Source organism: Strix aluco, chromosome 6 (assembly GCF_031877795.1).
Source record: "Strix aluco isolate bStrAlu1 chromosome 6, bStrAlu1.hap1, whole genome shotgun sequence".
Classification (NCBI taxonomy): domain Eukaryota; kingdom Metazoa; phylum Chordata; class Aves; order Strigiformes; family Strigidae; genus Strix; species Strix aluco.
Window position 1 is genome coordinate 15,822,561 of NC_133936.1, and position 21,858 is coordinate 15,844,418.

Sequence of the window (21,858 nt, forward strand, 5' to 3'; positions counted from 1 at the left end):
CAGCATTGCATATCTTACTGTTAGAGGATGAGAAGACAAAGGTTCTCTAAGATCATTCTCCTTGGGGAAGGGACAAGAACTCTGCTCTTATCGAAGGTCCTAAGGACAGTCCAGAATAATGCAACCTGGTTTACATATTTACAGAAACCTCTGTTGCATAGAAACTCCTCTTGTTGCAAGAAACAATTTTCACATTCCTTCGCTTATGTTCAGCAACATGGTGATCATGCTCATTTTCAAATATGTTTTTTACAAGTCCTGACACTTCCAACTCACTGAGCAATTCCCATCCTCTTACCATTTCCAAAATAAAAGTTATGAAGCACTTTTTATTTATGGCCTACTGTGATCTTGAGCCTCCCAAATGTATCATGATTTCGCTTAATGTCCTACCATAACAACAGTTACAGGCCTTTTGCATATGCAAACAAAATTTACACTTCAGAATCAGAATTCCAGGCCACCTTCTCCTTGCATCACTAACAGAATATTACCCTTTTTTGTGCTGTAGTTTAGAGAACATCATGATCTTCAGAGCCTACTGCTGAGGATGCTTTGGTGTGGTTGAAACTTAATGGGCCAACATGCATTTGGAAGACATTGCATATATGCCCGCAGAGATGTTACAAAAGCTCATCTTACTCTTTTTCAGGAGGAAGAAAAGTGGTTTATTTAAGTTGCTTTAGTGTCCTGGAGATTACTTTATGTGGTCCAGTGATGGACCCCAATATGAAAGTGGAATGACAAGACTCAAATGTAGGATGCTGCAAACATTGCAATAATGGTTTTCTAGGAGGAAGCTTATGTCAGTTAGGTTTAACCCTCCTGTGGTACGAGAGAAGTTTATGCAACTCACTAGACCAAGACTATGGCTGATGTGCATGAGCATGGTTTCACTGCTCTGAAGAGTGCAGTAATGATTTATACCAATACAGGGTGTATACTGATACTCACAGTGTATTGACACAGGAGAATTTGCAGTTTAACAAGGCATGGTTGAAAAAGTCTAGAGAAATATATGAGCAAAAAGATAAATTTTTTTCTAATTTGCAATTGCATGGTGTTTTTGTAAGTAGAGCATAGCAAACCTTAGAAACAATCACTATTATTAGTATTATTTGTAACCTCATATTTGCATACTTTATGATGACACTCCTGAGAGATGATCTTGAGTAAGGTAAACAGCACAGTGGGATCAGTCTACAGTGACCTTTTGCGATGTTAACTGTTGTTATCTTGGCTAGGATGTGAGCTTTGTCCTATTCAAAGGAGAAAAAAGAAATACAGAAGGCTGCGTATATCAAAAAATATGTGTGTATGTACGTGCATTTCAATGCATTATAAAACACTGGAGAAAATCAAGTCTACCTATTTATCCTCTTCCACAGGATATTACTTTACTGATCCAAATGAAAATGCCATCAAACTTCCTAACAGGGAAATAACGTAAGATAACGAAGCACAATATTCATCTAAGGTCACTGTTGCATGGAATAACTAACACCCCTCTGGTGTCATCTTGCTGGATCCGTCTGGCAAATTATAACCAGAGAGATACCAAGTGTACAGCGCTAGCTATTTAAACGCACTTTGATGAAGCTAAATACAGGGAAGGTTCCCAGAGTTCCCCAACATTGCCAGACATAAACACATTCGCTGCATTGTTAATCCCACTAATTTAATGTAAAACATGAAGGTCTCCATGAGATTTATGCAGAAGAACAGCTGAAATCTATGATTAATGTTGGCGGTGGAAAGAGCAGTTTCAGTCTGTTGGCTAAGGTTAATCTAGTCAAGGTACTGGGGAAATATTTATCCTTTGCAGTGATATAGCTTAAAATACTATCTATATGTAGGATTGCCTTTAAGATGAAGTGCAGGAGGCTGAGCAGAAACAGGAATTAGCTGCCGACTTTTAGCTTAGACTTGTAATTTATGTGTTTAATTTTGCTGGTTCTTGCTTCCATTATTATTAATTTATGTAGCAGTGATAATAATAACAGCGATAACAGCTTCACCTCCAAGTGCTTCAAAGACAGAGCTGATTCTAAAAACTAAAGATGGGGATCAATTCTTCATCACTGAAATGCAACTCTATGTATGCATTTGTATTCAAAGTGTGTCTCAGTAGGGCAGGGAAATTGTGCTTGGACCATTGCTGGGAAGAAGAAGGGCAGCCTGCCCAACTACAGGTTGAATAAGACACTTGGGCTACATCTGTAGGAGTAAATAGAAGGGGACAGGGACCGTTTTCTGAGGTTGAGTGTTGTAGCTCCTATATTAGCCGTTTGGTAAACTCTCTTTTCTTCAAAAGAGATCACTGTACCTAAGCTGCCTATTGGGAATGGTCTCTGGTGAATACGATATCTCAGACTTTGCTAAGTCTGGCAGACTCTGGAAACAGATTTACACTAATTCAGACTGTTTGAAGATCAGACTGTCCATTCCAGTATAGAAAACCAGAATTTTGACAGGTGCTAGGGGTAAATCAGAACAGGAGTAAACGAAAAGGAAAAAAAAAAGCACAAAGAATTCAAAAGTTCTGTAATATTTTAAATTTTTTTGGTCTAAATAGAAATGTTTCATTGTCCTGAAGGGGACCCAAGAAGCTTCATGTTTTTAATGTTACCATCATTAAACTGATGTTTTCTGGATTGATAGAGACCTGTCTAAAACAAAATATTACATAGATTGTCTTAATAGATAGTCTTTAAAAAACATGTAAAACATTCTCTTGCAAAATATTTTGGTAGATGAAAAATCTGGATAATCTGTGAATTGTTCTACTAACTGTTAGCACAAGGATAATAAACAACATCCTTAATATAGATGTGGTTTATGTTGGACAGTCATCTATCTGAGGCTAATGCTGTTATTAACAGTATTTGTTCCTGTAACTAACCAGAGCGAAGGGTATGCATTCAGTGTAATGGAGTAGATCAGAGGCAAATAACCTTCCCACTTAAGCAGATTATTCAAGGAAATGATTAAGTAGATGGACCCTGCCACATTATTGTATCTTCTTTCCCCTGGACTACTCTGCTACATACAGGATCTGACAGTAGCTCAGAGGTGACTAACACGTAGGAAACCAGGTGGACATTGCATTGCTGAAGCACAGCAGTCAGCCCCTCAATACGTAACAAATGTAATGCATGTTTCCCAGTAGGACCCCTGCTTGATAACCTGTACTGCAGCCATTAATTTTAATTCTTGCTGTATAGAGAAGTTAGACTGCCTCTTTGTATAGACCAATTTTTTTTTTTTTTTTTTTTCCAATTGGGGGTGGAGGAATGGGAAGGGAAGCTGTCACTTCCTCAGATAGTTTGTTATAGGAGGATAATTTTGACAGGTGCCTCTTGTATTCTTTTTCCCCGTGCTCCCCCCTAATAGCAGCTCTGACACTGTGCCAGGGGATATTGCTTTTGAGGTTCTTGTCAAGGATGGGTGTTTCAAAGAGAAGAATGTAGCTGCTGTTAGGAAAGAAGAAAAGAAACATAAGCAGAATGCAGGCTTCTCTTTCTGAAGGTAGGATAGGCTTTAGACTAGATAGTGTCATAGTGTTCAACCTGGAAGGGAAAACATGAGCCTGGAAACAGGCAACTCAACTCAGAAGGTTGTTAACCAGAAATGACCAATTACCTTTTGTCATGAAGACCATGGAGAGTTAACAGGAAAGACAGACATGAAGTACTAAGAGATGCTCAGAGGTGAGTGATGTGCTAAGAGGACACATCCTGCCTTCCAGCTTCCAGTCCCTGGACTAGACTGGCAGCCATTTCCTCTTGGGCTCAGACTAAATAAAACCTGCTTAAATTGGTGGAAAAGGTTCCCATTGACTCTCCAAAGCAGACAACTTTGTTGTACTTGAAGTAAAATCTGTCCTTCATTTTTAGAGATTGGTTGAAAGAAAATGGAAGGAAAATGTAACCTGATTGTTGAGAAAGAGAAGTGAGAAAACATGATGCAGAGGTTTGCTGCCCGTGTACCAAAGGAAGCTGCGCAGTAGGTGAAAACAAAGATCTAAATTACATCACTTTAAGGAGCCAAGCAGTCTTCCTTGTCATCCTTTCCTTCTCCCCATTGTCTCTAGTAGCAAAAGGATTTTTAAGGCCACATGCTGAAAGAGGACAACTCCCAAGGGCCAGGTCCTGCCATGAACCCCTGTGCTGAAGAGCTGCTCTTAACACGCCCTCCAAATGAGGTGGAGCTTTTAGCAGCTCCCAGTCTGGACACAGGGCGATTGAGATGACAGAAAAGCCATTTCACTATGTTTCTTCATGACAAGATATTAACAGTTCTGGCTTGATGTGTTGGGCAGGACTTTTTCCATTGCATCGGCAAAGGGACATTTTTCATTGTTGACATGAACAGTATGTAGGGAAGGTAAAATGTAAAAAGAATATTTAGACTTTGAAGTTGTATTTTGTTCTTCCACATTTTTTTCTTTTGGGTTTTTTTTTGTTTTGGTTTGGTTTTTTTTTGTTTTTTTGGTTTTTTGTTTTGTTTTTTGTTTTAGGGTCAGGCTGAGGTGAGGGGAGGAGTTTCTGGAATTGCCTGAACTGACAGTTGCTTTCATTTCACAGCAGAAACTAAATGGATTTTTTAATTTTCATTGTTACAAAAAGTCACCACAAACCTATCCAAGCCCAAGGTGTTGCTAGCAGGCACTGATGCAGTATAATTGTTCTGTGAAAAACAACCTGTAGCTTCCCATTAAAATCAGAGGCTGCCTAGTTTCCATATGGTGCATTTGTAGCTGTGTTGTGTCCTTGTCATGGTAGCATTCAGTCTCTTTCCACACATACAAGCAGAGGCACAGGACCCCTATTATAACATAATTTCAGTCACTGGCCTCCCCAAACCCTGGATTTAATACCCACACTCAATAACCCCACTGAGTTGCATTCCACATAATACAAACTTGAGCAGAACTGAAATGCTGTTGCCTCTGGAGAAGGTAAAAGCTATCCTTGAGTAAAAGTTTATTTCAACCTAGAAAATGTGAAAATCTAGACAATGCTTTCTCCTTCCTGTTTCAGATTTTCATGTTGTTTCTTAGTTGGAAATTAATGTTTTCTTTAAAGTGAATGTACATTCAAATGTTTGAGGAGGTCCTGGGAATGCATACACAAGGAAGCATGTTCTGTATCACAGTGCTAACTCCTAGTTCATGATCTTTCTCATCCTAGAAAGAAAGTTTAAAAGGGTGAATGACATTGTTTTACTCTAAGTATTGCAGTTTTGGCATTTATGACAGGCTTAGCTGCTTTTATATCACTTTTTTTCCTTCACTAAACTGCTGGATAGCTTGAATTCAGTGTGCTTCTATCCTTATTTCTTTAGGCACTGGAGGCAGCATACTGCAATATTATGGGTGAGATTTGAAGGTGGAGTGCTCTTTTCTGTGCTTGTAGTTCTTTCAGTGAAGGTTGAAATGTTGTAAATTGCTAACATCTGTGTTATGTGCCCTCTGCCCATTCATAATCTGATTTTTTTTTTTTCCCCCCCCCTCAGCTCAGTTCATCAGAGTGACTTTGGCAGAAATGAGGGTATTCAATACTACTTCAAATGTCTTCCCTAGAAGGTAGTTAACCTCAGGTCTGCCAGCTCACCATTCAGGGCTGATTGTGCCTGTGTTGCTGCTTGCATACTCATTTTGAACGCATCCCATTACCTGCCTTACAAAGTGGGAGAGCAAAATATATTCAGTAGAGTCATTATGGGAACCACCTTCTGCAGCTCTGTAAATAAATTGCCATTTCCTGTGCAGAGTGTGCGTGCCGGGAAGACTGAGATAAAGGCCTGCGTCTGATGCTATCTTTTGAATTGATTAGGCTTTCATGAGCAGACACTTTTCTTGCATCCAATTTCCAGTTGTGAGTCTAAAGGTGGAGACCTGTCTAAGAGTTTGGCCAAAGTGCTAGATAAAGTTTAGCACATCAGATCTCACTGGTATGATCTGGCATAGATCTGAATTAATATATGAGGTAGCGAAACAAATGTGTGTCTGCAGAGTTATTAAACAACTGTCAAATTTCACCATGGTTGCATGACATTTTCCTGATCTGCCCTTGAACAGCTTTTGGGATCCCTCTGAATGGGAGAGTTGTATAAACAGCCCATTCATTTGAACTGTTGTTTTTCCTGAGGGAGTCATACATCCAAATTCCAGGTAACAATGGTGGTTTTCAGATTTAAACTTCTTTTGAAAGTTTTCTTTTTCATCTAAACTGGAGTTCTATTTTGTTCCACTTCAGTATAACCCATGAACCAGGTGGGCTGAGCATTGGGAAGAGCATTGTATATGCTTGTCTCATTCTTACTCCTTCCTCCGTGTCGACAGCCGCTGCCAAAGAGGCAGTACTAGGCTGGTTGGACCCTGCTCTGAACTACTGCAGCTGTTCTTACCTCACCTCTTCTTGCCAGTGGGACCTGCCTTTGCTGGCTCATAAAAAATGCCTCATAAAATATTACTGTGGTGCCATGGTCTGTGTCACAGCAGGGCACCACGCAGCCAGGCATCGTGAAACAAGCTGGGTCCGAGAGGCAGCCCTGCCTGTGGCAAGCTGTTAACCTTACACCCGCTAGCACTAGGGAAAAGTTTTTGCCTTCGAGAAGGTGACAGTATTTGGTGCTAATGGAGCTTTTTGATTTATAAGCCCCATAGAATGCCAGAAGCAGAATTTCCCAGGTAAATCATCAGTTTGTTGTGTTTATAGGGCTTGTAAGAAACCACAGATTTCAGTGCTGTGTTCCCCCCCAGAGCAACTGTGTTGCATGGGAAATGGCATGCAGGTGCTTTGTTTTCTTCGCTAGTTTGTCGTTTTGTTCCTGTGAATTAATCCATATCAACAACAAGTTGTAATAGAGGCCATTTCTCAGGAGAAAATATTTCTGCCATTCTCACCAATGTTCACTGTTAATCAATATTTGAACATCCAGGGCTACGAAATCTGGTACTGCATCCTTGTTTCATCTTCTTTAATGGATGGATTATTTCTGTGTCAGCTGTGGGTCTCAGTTTTCAAGTGACCAACCGTGGCAATTGGTGTTATTCAATCAATGGTCTACAGCCCACAGGTGGTCCATAAAACATTGGAAGGTGATCTGTATAGCAGTGGGAGTTGGAAGCGAAAATCAAAGCAATCCTAAAGGCATACACAGTGACACCCCGCAGTTAGCAGCAAGCTGTGATGTGCCAGCTGCATGCAAAACCATCTCGTAGGCGCAGATCGATAGCTACAGCATTTCCTGTGGATTGTTTTCCCCCAAAGTTTCGCTGGCTCTTTGGTTATTAGAGAAGCTTGAGAAACACTGCTGTAAGGGATGTATTGGACTTCTAAAGGATTTATTTTTACCGACATGACTGTTTCAACATGGGAAGGATGTTTTTACATAGTTGCACATCAGGTTTGGAGTCAATTGATTTGGAGGCTGGGTGTGGGTAATTCTGGCTGTTCCTTGAAGTGTTGTGGAGGAAACTGTCTTGCACAGATGACTATGACAGTGGGGTACAGCTGTCTGTTTCACCTGGCAAAACCACAAAGAGCCTTTGACTTCAGAGGCAGTCCCTGAAACATGCTGTACGCAGCAGTGCCTGGAGGCAGAGGGCTGCCTCAGTGTTTGAGAGCAGTGGTGATGCTCGCGTGCATTGTGCTTGACTATGCGGTTTGCGCAAGCTTTGCAAAAAATGTATTTACAGGTTTGCCCTGCAAGAGAGGTGTCACGACTGCCCTTAGCATCATTACAGGTAGCTGAGAACTGCCTCTATGGTTTTCCAGCAGCTGCGAGGCCCCACTGATCACAGCATGCTGCTGAGTGCCGGCGCGGGCTGTGTTCCTACCTCCTTCCCAAGCAGGAATATGTGGGCTGTTTAGCACACAGTCATATTCACAAATCACCTAATTCCCATTTCTTTGTAATTGCAAGGAGATATTTCTAGAGGTGCTGTGCTTTTCAACTTGGTCTTTCTCCCAGAATATTTTCTTTTTTATATAAACCAAAAAGTGATTACCTGGTGGGCCTGTGATGCACTGTGCAGTATTGACAGCCTTGTGTATGAGAGGATTATGGGAAAATAAACAATACAGACCCTTCCCTTGTTTCACAGTATTGCTATATTAAGGTGTACTTTTTCTTTTGTCTCTTAATTTTCACCTTTCACTTGCTTTCTAGTCACTGCATTTTAAGGTTGTCTTCACAATTGGGAGGACTGGAAACTCTTTGCTGCCCCTCTGTTCTTTTTATTCTTTCTTCCTTCTTTCGTTTTTTATCTTTTCAAATGTGAGATTTTTACATAATGGCAGGATTCCAAGAGGATGAGCTTACTAAACAAACAAGTAGAAACCGATGCTCCCCTTTGTCCATCTCATATATCCATGGGTGTCTTAATAATGTGAGTGCTGCCACAGCTCTGGCTGTGAGACTTACTCTCTGCTGACAGTTTCATTACTGAGAAGAACAAGGTTTTTTCACTTGAAGTATAAGGTAAAAAAACCTCTGAAATACTGTTTGCCAAAGTTTGAATTTGGCTCCTATCTGGAGAGCAGTATGAGTAAGCCCAGGACATCTGGAAGTGCTACTTGTGGCATTTCTCAAAACATATCTGATGGGCAAGGCTCCTGAGCTGCTGTATGCGGTTAACTTTGAATTAAGATCAACAAGAATCTCCGTCCAAAAAAAAAAAAAAATTACATAATATAGCTAAACTTGTGAGAGGTTAGTTAACCATCACATAAGGCTTGTAGAAAACAAGAACTTGTGCATAAGAAGTTCAGAATAAGAGATGCAGGATAAGCAAAGTTTTGGGGACAGTTAGGATAGCCAAATTATATACCCTTTTCAGCCTGATAAGCTTCTAATAAAAATAATTTTACAGATCATATGTTTTGAAGGGTGGTTCTTCATGTCACTGAAGTAACTGGGGTTGTGAGACATTGTTTCAGTAAAATTGTTTGTCTTCAGAGGCAAGCAATAGCAGCAGTGAAATGTACTTGCAAAGCATGTTCTAGGAATTGAAGATATATGTTGTCTTTTTCATTCATGACTAGATGGAAAATAAGGCTTATTACATATAAGAGCATTTTTCCAGGTTAGAGTTTTTAAGGTGAAATGAAAAAAAGCATAGTATGGTTTCAAAGTATTGTTCCTTAGAAAAGTTCAAGGATTTTTTTATTGAATATAGTTCTAATAAAATGATAGCACACTGCTTTTAGTGAAACAAGAACACACTGAATTTGAAGTTTTACACCATTTTAACAACATTTGGGAAAAAATTGGAATGTTTGCATTTAAGTAAAAATTTAAACAGCTGTTAATTAGTCCTTTATTTCAAAGCTGAGATGAAATCCACAATCTCTTTAACTCATCCTTCAGCCATCAAGAATTAATTGTAGGTCTACTTTACTGGGGTTATTCTGATTTGTGCTTGCATTTATATTGCATAGTTGAATGGTGTTAGCTTTTGTATGGCAGAAGTGTTTAAAAGTGGTACAACTTTTTGTGATGAAATTTTATACTGAGGAAGACCTCTTACAAACACAGGCTTCCTGTGAGATTTTTTTTTTGTGAGTTCTGTCTTTGGTTTTCATGTTTTACAGAACTGTTAGCTTCAAATTTAAATCCTAGCTGGGTTGCTCAAATGTTCTGAAGATAGCAGAAAGTCTGTGATATTCCTAGCCCAGTATTACAGAATAAGGGTGTAAAGATGAATTTAAAAAGCTTCAGGTGGGATCAGAGCTTGTATGCTTGTCTTAAGGTTTGTCTTTGAAAAACCTGCAGTCATTCTTCATCAGTGAGAGAATTTCTTCTCGTTGAGTGATAATTCCAAGTAGGGCTGTTAATTTGGCTTGCAATTGCAAGCAGTTAATCAAATAGGCAAGAAAAAAAGTTAACGCTTGCAAACAATAATAATTTAACTCTGCTGGGTTCAAACACAGTCAAACTGTTGAGTCTCCTGTATACCGACTCAGGCTTTCATCTCTTCCTGTGTCTTGCTTGTGTTTTCTGTGGCGTATCCAGATGTACACTTTCCCGTTCATCTTCCTAGGCTCTGGCCAACCTCAGTGCCGTGTGACCATCTTTTTCTACTACTCTGAATGAACCAAAGGCTAAACTGGGCCCCATCCTTCACTGTACTGAAGGGACTGGGTATGTTAGGGGCTGATGGAGTACTGTGGTGCACAGGAATATCCTTGGTTTGGAGAAATTATCCAGCGTCTTCTGTAACATCCTCATCTACAACCTGCTTTTGTGACTCCCTGTATATGTCCCCTGACTCTGCTGAGGTGCTCTGTGTGCTGCTGTCTCCCTCCTTTCCCTCTATAAGAGACACAGCACTTAGAAGAAAACTTGAGAATAAGTTTAAATAATACTGAGTAATTTATGAGACTGAGAATCGGGAAAAGGGGTGGCAGTTCCCAGCCTTAATTCAAAGTGCTTCATTCACCTCTTGGTGCTAAATGTCTCACCAAGGCTTTCTATCCTTCCAGGTTTTCACAGGGAACAGCAACGCTGACAGTGTGGTTCACCACAAATTTCTGCACTCCATGAAAGCCCGCTTCTTGCGCTTCATCCCTCTAAAGTGGAATGTTGGTGGACGGATAGGGCTGAGAGTTGAGGTCTTCGGCTGCTCCTATAGTAAGTTGTTACATCTTAACGCACATTTTCTCAAAGAGCTTTTTGTTGATGCTGTCAGTGCTGTGGGATGGGTCCAGCATGACTTTTATGAGTTAAAATGTAATATGAAATACATAGCCATCATTGTTTTTTCAGTAGTTGTCCTTGCCTCTCTGCTCAGGGATGTGCTGGCCCATCTAGCTCAGCTGGTGAAGCTTTCTCAGAGCTGAGCTCACCACAGAGCAATTTGCTGGTTCTTGTGAATGCAAGGCTGACAGATGCTGCAAAACCTCCTGCCCTGCTGGAGGGCACAGAGCTACTTGGGATCTTTTGTAGGGCTTTATTTAGGAAAGGTACCACTTTTTTTCTTAAATACTTCATTTTTGGTTTTAAGGCAACTTAACTAGTTGTTGAGGAAAGTGCTGCAGATTGTTCAGCTAGTATTTCTATTTGAGGGTGATGACTTTATAGTTCCAGAGAGCAGAGAACTCATCTGCTGCTTTAAATGTTTTTGCATGGGTGTTTACTTTAGTGCTCTTCTTCATAACACGTGGTGATGAGCCTCTAAGACACGGTCTGCAGCGCTTTGTCACATGAGCTTTGGAGAAGCTTATAAACATTTGTTGCCTTAAGGCATTTCAGCCCCATAGTTATCTTGGTGTACTGCTACAGGTATATGACCTATCAGCCTGGAAGAATGCAAATGTAAAGAAAACAGAGCAGTATTGCTCCCATACACAAAACAAAAACAAGTCCACAAATGAGGAAACACAAGCCCGCTATGTTTCTCATGTGGCTGTGGGTTTATTTCTGAAATGGTCAAGTATGACTTGAGATACAACTGGAGACAGGTGAGATTTTCCTTGGAAGATTTCAGGGGATTAACAGCATTTTACCAGTAAATTCAATGTGGTGTGGCACAAGTCACCATCATGTGACACTACTGTACTTGTACATCTCCCCATTTAGATTCCATCTTAATCTGCTCCTGCTGGGTGCAGAAAAGGGGTTGTAAGGTAAAAAAGTGGAAACCCCTCTATTTGGGAGACTTCTTAAATTCATTTGAGCAGAATCAAAGAGCAAAGTGTCTTAAACCTTTTGATTCATGTGATCCCATTGAACAGAGACACAACTCCAGGACTCATCACTACACTTGGGTCTTAAGACTGCTTCACATGGTTTCACACAAAGATCCTTGTTGTGGTCTGTGTGTAGATCTATGTGTAGATCTAAAAGATCCATTCAGCTTTTTTTAAATGCTGCTTTTCCACCTACTTTGATGCTCAGGCACTGCGAGTAAGTACAGATCCGCAAGAGCCTGGTCTGGATGGATAGTCACTAGGATAAGAGACCACTTTTAGCCCTACCAGTGAACATGGAAACTGAAACCTATAAATCAAAACCAACGGCCCTTGATGACATCATTCCAAAGCATTTATCTCATCTCTTTTCAAAGAGCTTTATTCTGTTAATGATGACCAAACCTGTGCAGTAAAGAGTATAGTTCAAACAGACGTGCAACAAATAGAACTCGAACTGAAGGTTGAAACTTCTGTAGCTGAGTGTGTTTGGGTGCTACTCCATGTACAACACTACATGGGAACTACTTTCATGTCATATTGTGGTTGTATCTTCTATGATGTGAAGACTTCAAAGTCACTTGAAGGCTGTTTAGTTACACTGATATCATCTAACTCTTCATCTTTGTCCGGTACCCTGCGGATACAGGAAATAAAAATGCTTGTGCAGAATTAAGGTCTGAGATTGAAGCAAGCCAGAAAAGAAATAACGGGGTTCATAAAAGTTTTGCAGAGTGTTGAAATATTCATTCTGTTTATATAAATGTGCCATTCAAATTTCTCTCTGGCAAATTGTATATGCCAAACAATACCTGTCTACAAGTTTTGCTTATATAGTTTCACAGTCTTGGCTATTCCTAACCCAGGCACTCCAGCACTGTACAAAATACGTTTGATCATTTATAAAATGTCATCTTTACTGTTATACTGACAGAATATCTGCATCAGATCCTGGTATACACCTACATAACTGCATTTTGTAATGTTTGACGGCATACAGAATCATCCACCATGTTCAATTCTGGCAGAAGTAATATATTAATAATTTGAAAAGAGTTTTAAAAAATGACAAAAAAAAAAAAAAATATCACTAGAAACAAGCTATTGGACAAGCCAGGAAGGAAATGGAGCTAGAAGAAGAGCAAATGTCCCAAGTGTGCACCATCTCTGAGATGACCCTTCATGCAAGTGTCTCTCTGTATATGAAAGAAGGGATGGGAGCCTGGGAGTAGAAACAGTGTTATAGTCACCTACCTGTATCAAAGGTTTCAACTGATATAAATTAATCTGTAAGACCCTAATTTCCAGTTATGCCCCATCATCTTTAAGCTGTTGGAATGGCTTAAAGGCTTCTACAGATAAGCAAACCTGCAGTATTTGATCTTAAGTCCACTGAAGTTGAAGAAAGGATTTCCACTGGCATTTTAGCTTTGGATCCAGTCCTGAAGTATAAGACAAAAACAGAACATGTGCATGGGAAACTCATATGAACCAAAGCCTGCCCAAATGCACATGTGTGACTGTGGGGTCATTTCTAGCTTTTAGCCTACTTGTAGAAGCAGACTGAAATTCAGATGATGCTGGACCGCTGACTGTCCATTCCACCTTTCAGGCAAATGTTGCCCCAGAAGCACAGCACCTGATCTGAAAACAGTTACTTTATATTGATATCTGGGGCAGAAAGCTGTAGAAGTACAGTTTTCATTTACAGACAAGCTGGAGATCCTTTTTGTGTGAGTAGCAGCATTCACTGGTTGGCTGAAACAAAAGTCTGGGGACACTGGCAGCTTAGGCCATCTGAATTTCATGTGCTGCTGCACATCTGTTAAAACCCTGGGACTAGTGCCAAACATGCAGCTGAGCACCTTGCTGTGATACACCAGGGCATGCAAAATAGCCAGTGGTTCCTCGAACGGTCTCCGCTCACATCAGCGCCTTTATAACCTTGAATATTTGAGCAGAAGATAACAGCTGCAGGAGAGATTTGTGGTTTCACTGTTGCTTAAGCATTTTTTTGATGGCAAAGTTAGGTGAATGTTACACCCTTGTGTTAGCGCAAGGCTCTGATTTCTCATTTTTGAAGTATGACTGTCCTGTGCAACATACTCTGCTGAAGAGGTCCCAGAAACACAACCTTGTGCTACCTTTTGGTAAATGCAGCTTTCAATGCTGACAGTTTAGTAGGTGGCAAGCAGAAGGCATCAGGTCTTGTAGGTCACCAGACACTCTGCCAGGACACAGTAACAAAAAATACCGAAGAACCATATTAGAGATTAACTGCTACGTGCAGTGGATGCCAGTGACTAACTTAACGTGTGATTTCACTGTGCTGATAAATGGCACTCACTGGTTTTTATTGATCCTACTAGAAGTAATTTGCTACTATGAATTTATTCCCAAAACTTCTCTGTCAAACAAGAGAGCTTTCTCTTCTTTTTTTTATTTCCTCCCTTCCCCTTTTTTTCTTTTCAACCTCTAATTGGCTGCCAGTTGACATTGTTTCTTTGGAACATAAAAACATGTTTTTAATAGTAAAGCTGTTTCAGACACATGAGTTTGCTTGACCCTGTCCCATACAGATCGAAGTTCCTATGCAACAAAGCACTCCCAAGGGCATCGAATCACCTGGAATTCACAGATGACACATGCTAATTGTTTACTTTCTTACACAGAAAGTATATATATAAATGAAAATTAATTATTTGAAATTCCTGTAAAGATTCCATTTTACATGCTCAAAATAGGTACAGAAATAGGAAGGAGATGATCTTGATCTGAAAACATATGTTGTTGTTTCCTGTTCAGAAAAGATTTTATGATGAGTTAAATGGAAATTTCCATGCAGAGGTATGTGTAAGCTCTTAATGTCCCTTTGCAGCAGTGGCTCTAGAAGCAGTGAGATTGTAACAGATAACCAGAGCTGCAGCAGAGGAGGTGTTCAGACAAATGGCAAACCAATTGCTTTTGATGTTGGGGGCGGTAAGGGGGGAATGGGTATATCTTTATAGTTGGGAAAAGTCTTGTTAGCTTAGCGCAGGAAAAAAATCTGCTGACACAATTTCTTTTATAGGATAAGATTTATAGCTGCATTGAAGATGCTGATCATATTCTATAACTGGTTAACAGCCCAAAATGCATCAGCAGAATCAGGTGTATGTGCAGTTAACAGGCTGGGAAACCACAGTAGAAACAATGATAAGGTGTGAGACAGGTTATCTTCTGCTTTTGAGAGCAGAGTTCTTCATTCACAGTTCAGGACTCTGATTTCTCATCCTTTGCTGTCATTGCTTCAGGGAATATGATCTGATATTGTGCTTTTTTGATTAAACGATATTTTTACTGGATCTTTTTATCTTTTTTTTTTTTCCTCTTTTCCCCACCTTCTTTCATCCTCTCCTTTGTCTTCCTATGAGACAGAAAAGAATGCATTGTAGAGCACCACTTTAAAGTCTGATGGTCATTGACCAGTGGTGTTTGTAACCAGCTGCATAAGATAAATACTGAAATGATTGCTTACCAAGCTGCAGACATAGATTTGTGATAGGGATAAAGCTGCATAGCAGAACAGTCACCTCTGAAGTGCTCATCCACATTCATCCCTTGGATTGCATGTCTGAGAGGGGTATGAAGAGCGAAGCCAGATTGTTTTAGACTAACTCAAACCAGTAAGTCATGACTGGCCAGGAGACATATCTGTTCAGACCAGGAACGGTCCTCCTCCTTCCTGCAGGGAGTTAAAGCTTCTGTTCATTGATGCAAATACAAGACCAAAAGTTTCTGTCTCAAATTGCAACTGTTCCTAGAGGATATTTTGGAATAACTTTGCCAAGCAAGTGTTTACTTTTTCCATCATCACTAGGAAGACTGTCTTTGTAAGTATGAATGTATATCTTCTCTGCTGTCAGGAGCAGATCACTGCACAAGTAAACTCCATGCTCTCACATCTCTCCTAGCCTGGGTCCTCTCAGAATAGCTGGTCCCAGAGGTTGAGCTCTGTGGTCACATGCTCCCTTTAAAAAAAAAAAAAAAAAGCTGAATTAACCTGGTAATCCACCTTCAACTATCTGCCTGTGTTTACACCCACCCCCAAGTGACTTTAATGTTTGGATCTATGTTGGGAAAGAACATTCAAATGCAATGACGTAACTGGCACCCCTGGAGCCAGAACCTCTACTGAATTTCATAAAAGTTTGATGAATGATTCCTATTTTATGGGAACTTCTTCACCTGTGAGCAGGAGTACATAGATACTCCTGCCCCCTGTACTCAGCACTGGTGAGACCACACTGTGTTCAGTTTTGGGCCCCTCACCACACAAAAGACATTGAGGTGCTGGAGCATGTCCAGGGAAGTGCAAGGAAGCTGGTGAAGGGTCTAGAGCACAAGTTTTGAGAAGTGGCTGAGGGAACTGGGATTGTTTAGTCTGGAGAAAAGGAGGCTCAGGGGACACCTTATCACTCTCTACAACTACCTGAAAGGAGGTTGTAGCAAGGTGGGTGTCAGTCTCTTCTCCCAAGTAACAAGGGATAGGACAAGAGGAAATGGCCTCAAGTTGTGCCAGGGGAGATTTAGCTTGGACATTAGGAAAAATTTCTTCACTGAAAGGGTTGTCAAGCATTGGAACAAACTGCCCAGGGAAGTGGTTGAGTCACCATCCATGGAAGTATTTAAAAAACGTGTAGATGTGGCACTTAGGGACATGGCTTAGTGGTGACTTGGCAGTATTAGGTTTATGGTTGGACATGATGATATTAAAGGTCTTTTCCAACCTAAATAATTCTGTGATTTTGTATGTATTTACAGCAGATGCATCTGTTTGAATTGTTGGTCAGTGGAGAATAACATGAAGGAAGCATATTTTGCCTGATCTCACTTTTGAGTTTTGTAGCCTTGTTGATGAGGACAGTATAGAAAAGTACCCAGACTGAGTTAAGTCTGTCTTCAGGGAGAATAAGTAAACCAGCAGGAAGTGCGGAATCAAACCACATGTTGTGTTTTAGTTTGTTATTCCTACAGGTTTTCTGAGACTTATAACATTTCTGATCCTTGTTCTCTTGCTGCAAGTAGATTATGGACATACATGGACTAAATAAACACTAAGCAAACAAGCAGGTTATCTGGTAAATTGTGCTGTATCTTTCAATTTTTAACAAGAAGCCAATGATTTGTTGTCATGCAAACTGCCACTAATGACTTTTGGCTGCCAGTCTTAGCATTTATTTGACATATTCCCATTTTGTTCAGGGCTGTTCATTGGCCAGTGGACTCACAACCGATAATTAGTGAACTTCTCAGAAACAAATTTTCCTTTGTGTTATACTCCGTAAATGTCAGTAGTAGAGCTCTTCAAGAAATTGTGTGTTATGCTGTAGCTTAGTGGAGAGTTAAGAACAAGGACTGAAGTGTGAACTTGAGTTTAGATCTTAAGAAGAAGAAGAAAAAACAGGCTGCTATTATGGCAACATTGAATCAGTGCTCTCTTACAGTATCTTTGTTTTTGAGAGCTGGGCAGAAAATCAACTTTAACTGCAAAATGCACTGGAAATCAAAGACAGTAAGTTCTTTATAAGCTATTTCCTAATTCCTGCCTGTGTTAAAATGAAACCATTTTTATGATACACTTGCAATTTACTTTAAACAAATTGAAGTATTTAATTTAGCTAGGGGAAATTCATAAGAACTAAAGTATGAATTTAATTCCCTTTACAGAAACTGGCAGTCAAGGTGTCAATAGAGAGAAATCAGCAATTCTGAAGGAGCTGTTTCTGAACAACTAATTAAGAAATAAAAAACAGTAAAAGCAGGTGGCGTGAATACTTTTGTAGTCATAATGCTTCCTATACTAGCAGCTTTTCCATGTATGATGCTAAACAGCATGTTATAATTCTGACATCACAGATAAGAAGTTGATTTTAGTTTATTCTGGAGTGAATTTTTCCCAGGGTTGAATTTCTTTGTAGTGTTATTCTCATAAGAAATAATCAGTTGCCTTCAGATTTTGAATGGAATCTTTTTTTGCATGACGGAATTTCACATCAAATTTAAATTTTGGGCTCTCTGCAAGTTTGTAAATGTGCCACAAACTTCTGTACAAACTGTCATACTGATATGCAGAAATTATCGATGGTAGTTTCCATGGTAACAAATCATCAACGGGTCTTTTATTTTCTAAGCTTATAATATTTTTTAATTGTAAACCTCTTTAAATCTTGGTCCAAAAATGAAAAAGAGGGGGAAAAAAAAATCCCTGTTATTTCTGTTTTCAAAGAGGAGCAAATGAATCTACCATTAATGCTCAAAAAGATAGAAGAACTCTCAAGGGAGTTTAGGTGACTTAAATCAGCAACTTTAATAACACTGCAGATGCTGACCTGGAAGACTTGATTGTTTTTTTCTTATGGACCTTTCAGTTATTTTTCAAAAGAAAATGGAAAGCTGATAGCCTTGGATTGTCATTAAAACATGTGGTTTGCAAACAAAGATGGTCTGTGCTCTTTCTTCTTGGTTACTCTGAAGGTATTCTTTGTCTTTATTCACATATATCCCAGTAGTTACACAGCTTAGTAAACCCTTGTTCAGATTCTTCATCATCTGGTGTTCTTAATTGTTAATATTTTTCTTAACAACAGGAAATAGCAATTGACAGATTTATTATTTACAAGTGTATATTTTATCCATAATTTGTGCCAAATTGCATTTGGATCATAGAATCATAGCATGGTTTGGGTTGGAAGGGACCTTAAAGATCATCTAGTTCCAACCCCCCTGCCATGGGCAGGGACACCTTCCACTAGACCAGGTTGCTCAAAGCCCCATCCAGCCTGGTCTTGGACACTTCCAGGGAGGGGGGCAGCCGCAGCTTCTCTGGGCAACCTGTTCCAGTGTCTCACCAGCCTCACAGTAAAGTATTTCTTCCTTATATCTAATCTAAATCTACTCTCTTTCAGTTCACAACTGTTATCCCTTGTCCTATCACTACTGTCACGTCCTGCTCAAACAAGGGAGACAAGTGACTTAGATTTGTAAGTCCCCAATGGAGCAGACAACGGTGAGACTAGTCTCAAAGTCCAGACATTTATTAATTTCCCACAATGTAAAGTCCAGACATTTATTAATTTCCCACAATGTACTAATTGGGTAAATGATAATTGACTAAGTATATAACGAGTTATGGCAAGCAATATAATATGCCTTGCATTACCTAATGATGATAAGGCAAAAGGGGGAAAAAAGAGAATAAGAGAGAGAGAGAGAGATGTAGAAATAAGAGATCACCGGTCTGGGTTCTTGTGTTGGTCCTGCCAATGAGGGTTCAAGGTGCATCCATCTTCACTTCACTTTGCTTTGCTTCACTTCGTTCCTTTTCTTTCACTCCTCGCCCCCCCCCTCAATTTATACACACTTTCCTTGGGTCCCTCCCCTAGGTCAACCTACCTATCTGTATATCACATGTATGGGGAGGGATAAGGTGCTTCATGGGATGATGTAACTAGCCTGATTTTGTTAATCTTCATTAGCATATGCAGGGGTGTCAACTTTAATATGCATTTTGTGGATAATGAAGCAAAGGTCATTCACTGGACAGATGGCCCTTGAAACTTTACAAGATGCACCAGAGCAGAACCATCTTGTCTTCACAGGGCTCCTTCCTCCAGCTGCATCCTGTGCTATCCAGGCAGGCTTATCAGCTCCAAAATCCACACTATCAACCCCATGACTATAGTTTTGTTACTTGTGCATGTTAGAGACATTCCTCAGCTCGTTGGGCCTTCTCCCCCCTGCCCCATGCCTTATCTTTTTCTCAGGCTGTTTTTCTCAGTCCTTGTTTCTCACAGGCCTGTTTGTCTCAGGCCCTGTTTCAGGGAGTTAGAAGTTGTCTTTCATAACTACACTCCCTGATAAAAAGTCCCTCCCCATCTTTCCTGTAGCCCCCTTTAAGTACTGGAAGGTCGCTATAAGGTCACCCTGGAGCCTTCTCTTCTCCAGGCTGAACAACCCCAACTCTCTCAGCCTGTCCTCATAAGGGAGGTGCTCCAGTCCCCTGACCATCTTCGTGGCCTCCTCTGGACTTGCTCCAGCAGGTCCATGTCCTTCTTCTGCTGGGGGCCCCAGAGCTGGGCAAAGTACTCCAGGTGGGGTCTAATGAGAGCAGAGTAGAGGGAGAGAATCCCCTCCCTCAACCTGCTGGCCACTCTTCTCTTGATGCAGCCTGGGACACGGTTGTCCTTCTGGGCTGCGAGTGCACATTGCTGGCTCGTAGTCAGTTTTCCATCTCCTAATACCCTCAAGTCCTTCTCTGCAGGGCTGCTCTCAATCCACTCCTCATCACCCAGCCTGTATTTGTGCTTGGCATTGCCTCGACCCATGTGCAGGACCTTGCACGTGGCCTTATTGAACTTCATGAGGTTTGCTTCGGCCCACCTCTCATCCTGTCGAGGTCCCTCTGGCTGGCATCCCTTCCCTCCAGCGTGTCGACCGCACCACTCAGCTTGGTGTCATCGGCAAACTTGCTAAGGGTGCCCTCAATCCCACTATCCATGTTGCCAACAAAGACGTGAAACAGCATAGAAAACAGGATAGAAATTGGAATTGAATTTACATATGTTAGTCACACGTTTGAAAACAATCTATTAGTTAAAAGTATTTAAAGGTACCTGAAACATTCTGGTTATGTGTGTATATATATATATATTTAGAAAAGTAAGTTTATTAAAAATAAATTTTGCTTAAAATACCACTTTATATAAAAAAGAGAGTACTGCAGGCTGCTGCTGCCAAAGGAAATATTAATTGCAATTGAAGAATCGAAGCTTGTTTCCCATCACAGTGATTGGGTTTTAGAGGCTGGCTGAAGAGGAAAATGTGTTTTTTAATAGGATTTTCAAAGGTGTATAATCAGTTTAGATGCCCAGTTCCCATGAAATCCCTTCAAAAGCTTTTTGAATTGATATTTGAGTATTCCTGCCAGCCTAGTCAATTTGCATGCAGAAACATGGTTGATAAATGCCCATCACAAACAAGCAGCCAACCCTCAGAAACTAAGATGATGCTTACTTGCATGCAAAGGTGGATGCAGGCATGGCTGACACGCAGAAGCTGCTCAACAGATGCTTGTGAAGCTACAAAAAGTGGAAGGAGAACTGAAGTATTCAAAGCGATGAGTAACATCCTGGGTGTGTTTGAGACATACAGTAAACATGCTGAGGCCTGTTCTGGAGATCTGAATATGGTGGAAGTCAACTGTTCTGTTTTGAAAAGTTGAGTGAGAAAGCAGTCTCGCATGAGAGAGGAGAAGTGCAGAGAAGTTCTGGTTTCATCCTAGTCTTCCCTTTCCCCAGACAGAGGGAGAGGATTGGAAATGAGTGAAATGTGGTTGGCCAGATGCCATGTATGTCCTGTGGATTGTATGCTTTGAGAATGCCTGGCTTCAAGTGATATTTGGAAAGATCTTGAAAAAATACCGTCCCTCTCCTGATGCTGCCCCTCCTCTTCATTTTGCCATCTTCTTTCTCCCAGAGTCAGATATTGCAGACTTCGATGGCAGAAGTTCACTCCTCTACAGGTTCAATCAGAAGCTGATGAGCACATTCAAAGATGTGGTTTCCTTGAAGTTCAAAAGCATGCAGGGTGATGGAGTCTTATTCCATGGAGAAGGACAGCGTGGAGACTACGTTACCTTGGAACTGCAGAAAGGGAAGCTTTCCTTGCACATCAACCTGGGTAAGGGTAATTAGGTTTATTGGGTCACATATTACTGTTATAAGGATTGTCTTGGTTTGCTTTTATAAATCAACTGTTTGTATTAGGCAGTATCTAGAAACTCCAGCTGAGATCAACAAAACATGCTGTGTGTCTCAGACAGCTCACAGCTTAAATGCTGGTCAGAGAAGGTGGGAGGGGAAGCAAAAGAGGATAGACTTATGTCATGCAGGACATGATAGCTGAACCAAGAAGAGACCCTGGTTCTTCTAACTAGTGCCAACCGAGGCTGAGATGCTCAATGATTACTTTTGAAGTTTTGACCTTTGCCTGATGATGCTTTCAAGCAGTGATTTAAATAAAAGTTTTGTTTTTTCCCTTCCTCCTTTTTTATTTTTATTGTTATTAATTTTTAAGAATAGCATTCCCAGAAAGTTTGGTTTGGGGTGCAAAGGTTTAT

General features: G+C 40.5%; 1 protein-coding gene across 1 annotated transcript in view; it reads left to right on the plus strand.

Annotated features, from left to right (window-relative positions):
* CNTNAP5 (contactin associated protein family member 5) overlaps positions 1-21,858 on the plus strand; it is a 294,595-nt gene that overhangs the window by 117,895 nt on the left and 154,842 nt on the right. The window contains exons 4-5 of the mRNA XM_074828793.1: positions 10,494-10,641; positions 21,216-21,419. Of these exons, the coding sequence (XP_074684894.1) occupies positions 10,494-10,641; positions 21,216-21,419 (352 nt within the window). The remainder of the gene's footprint in view (positions 1-10,493; positions 10,642-21,215; positions 21,420-21,858) is intronic.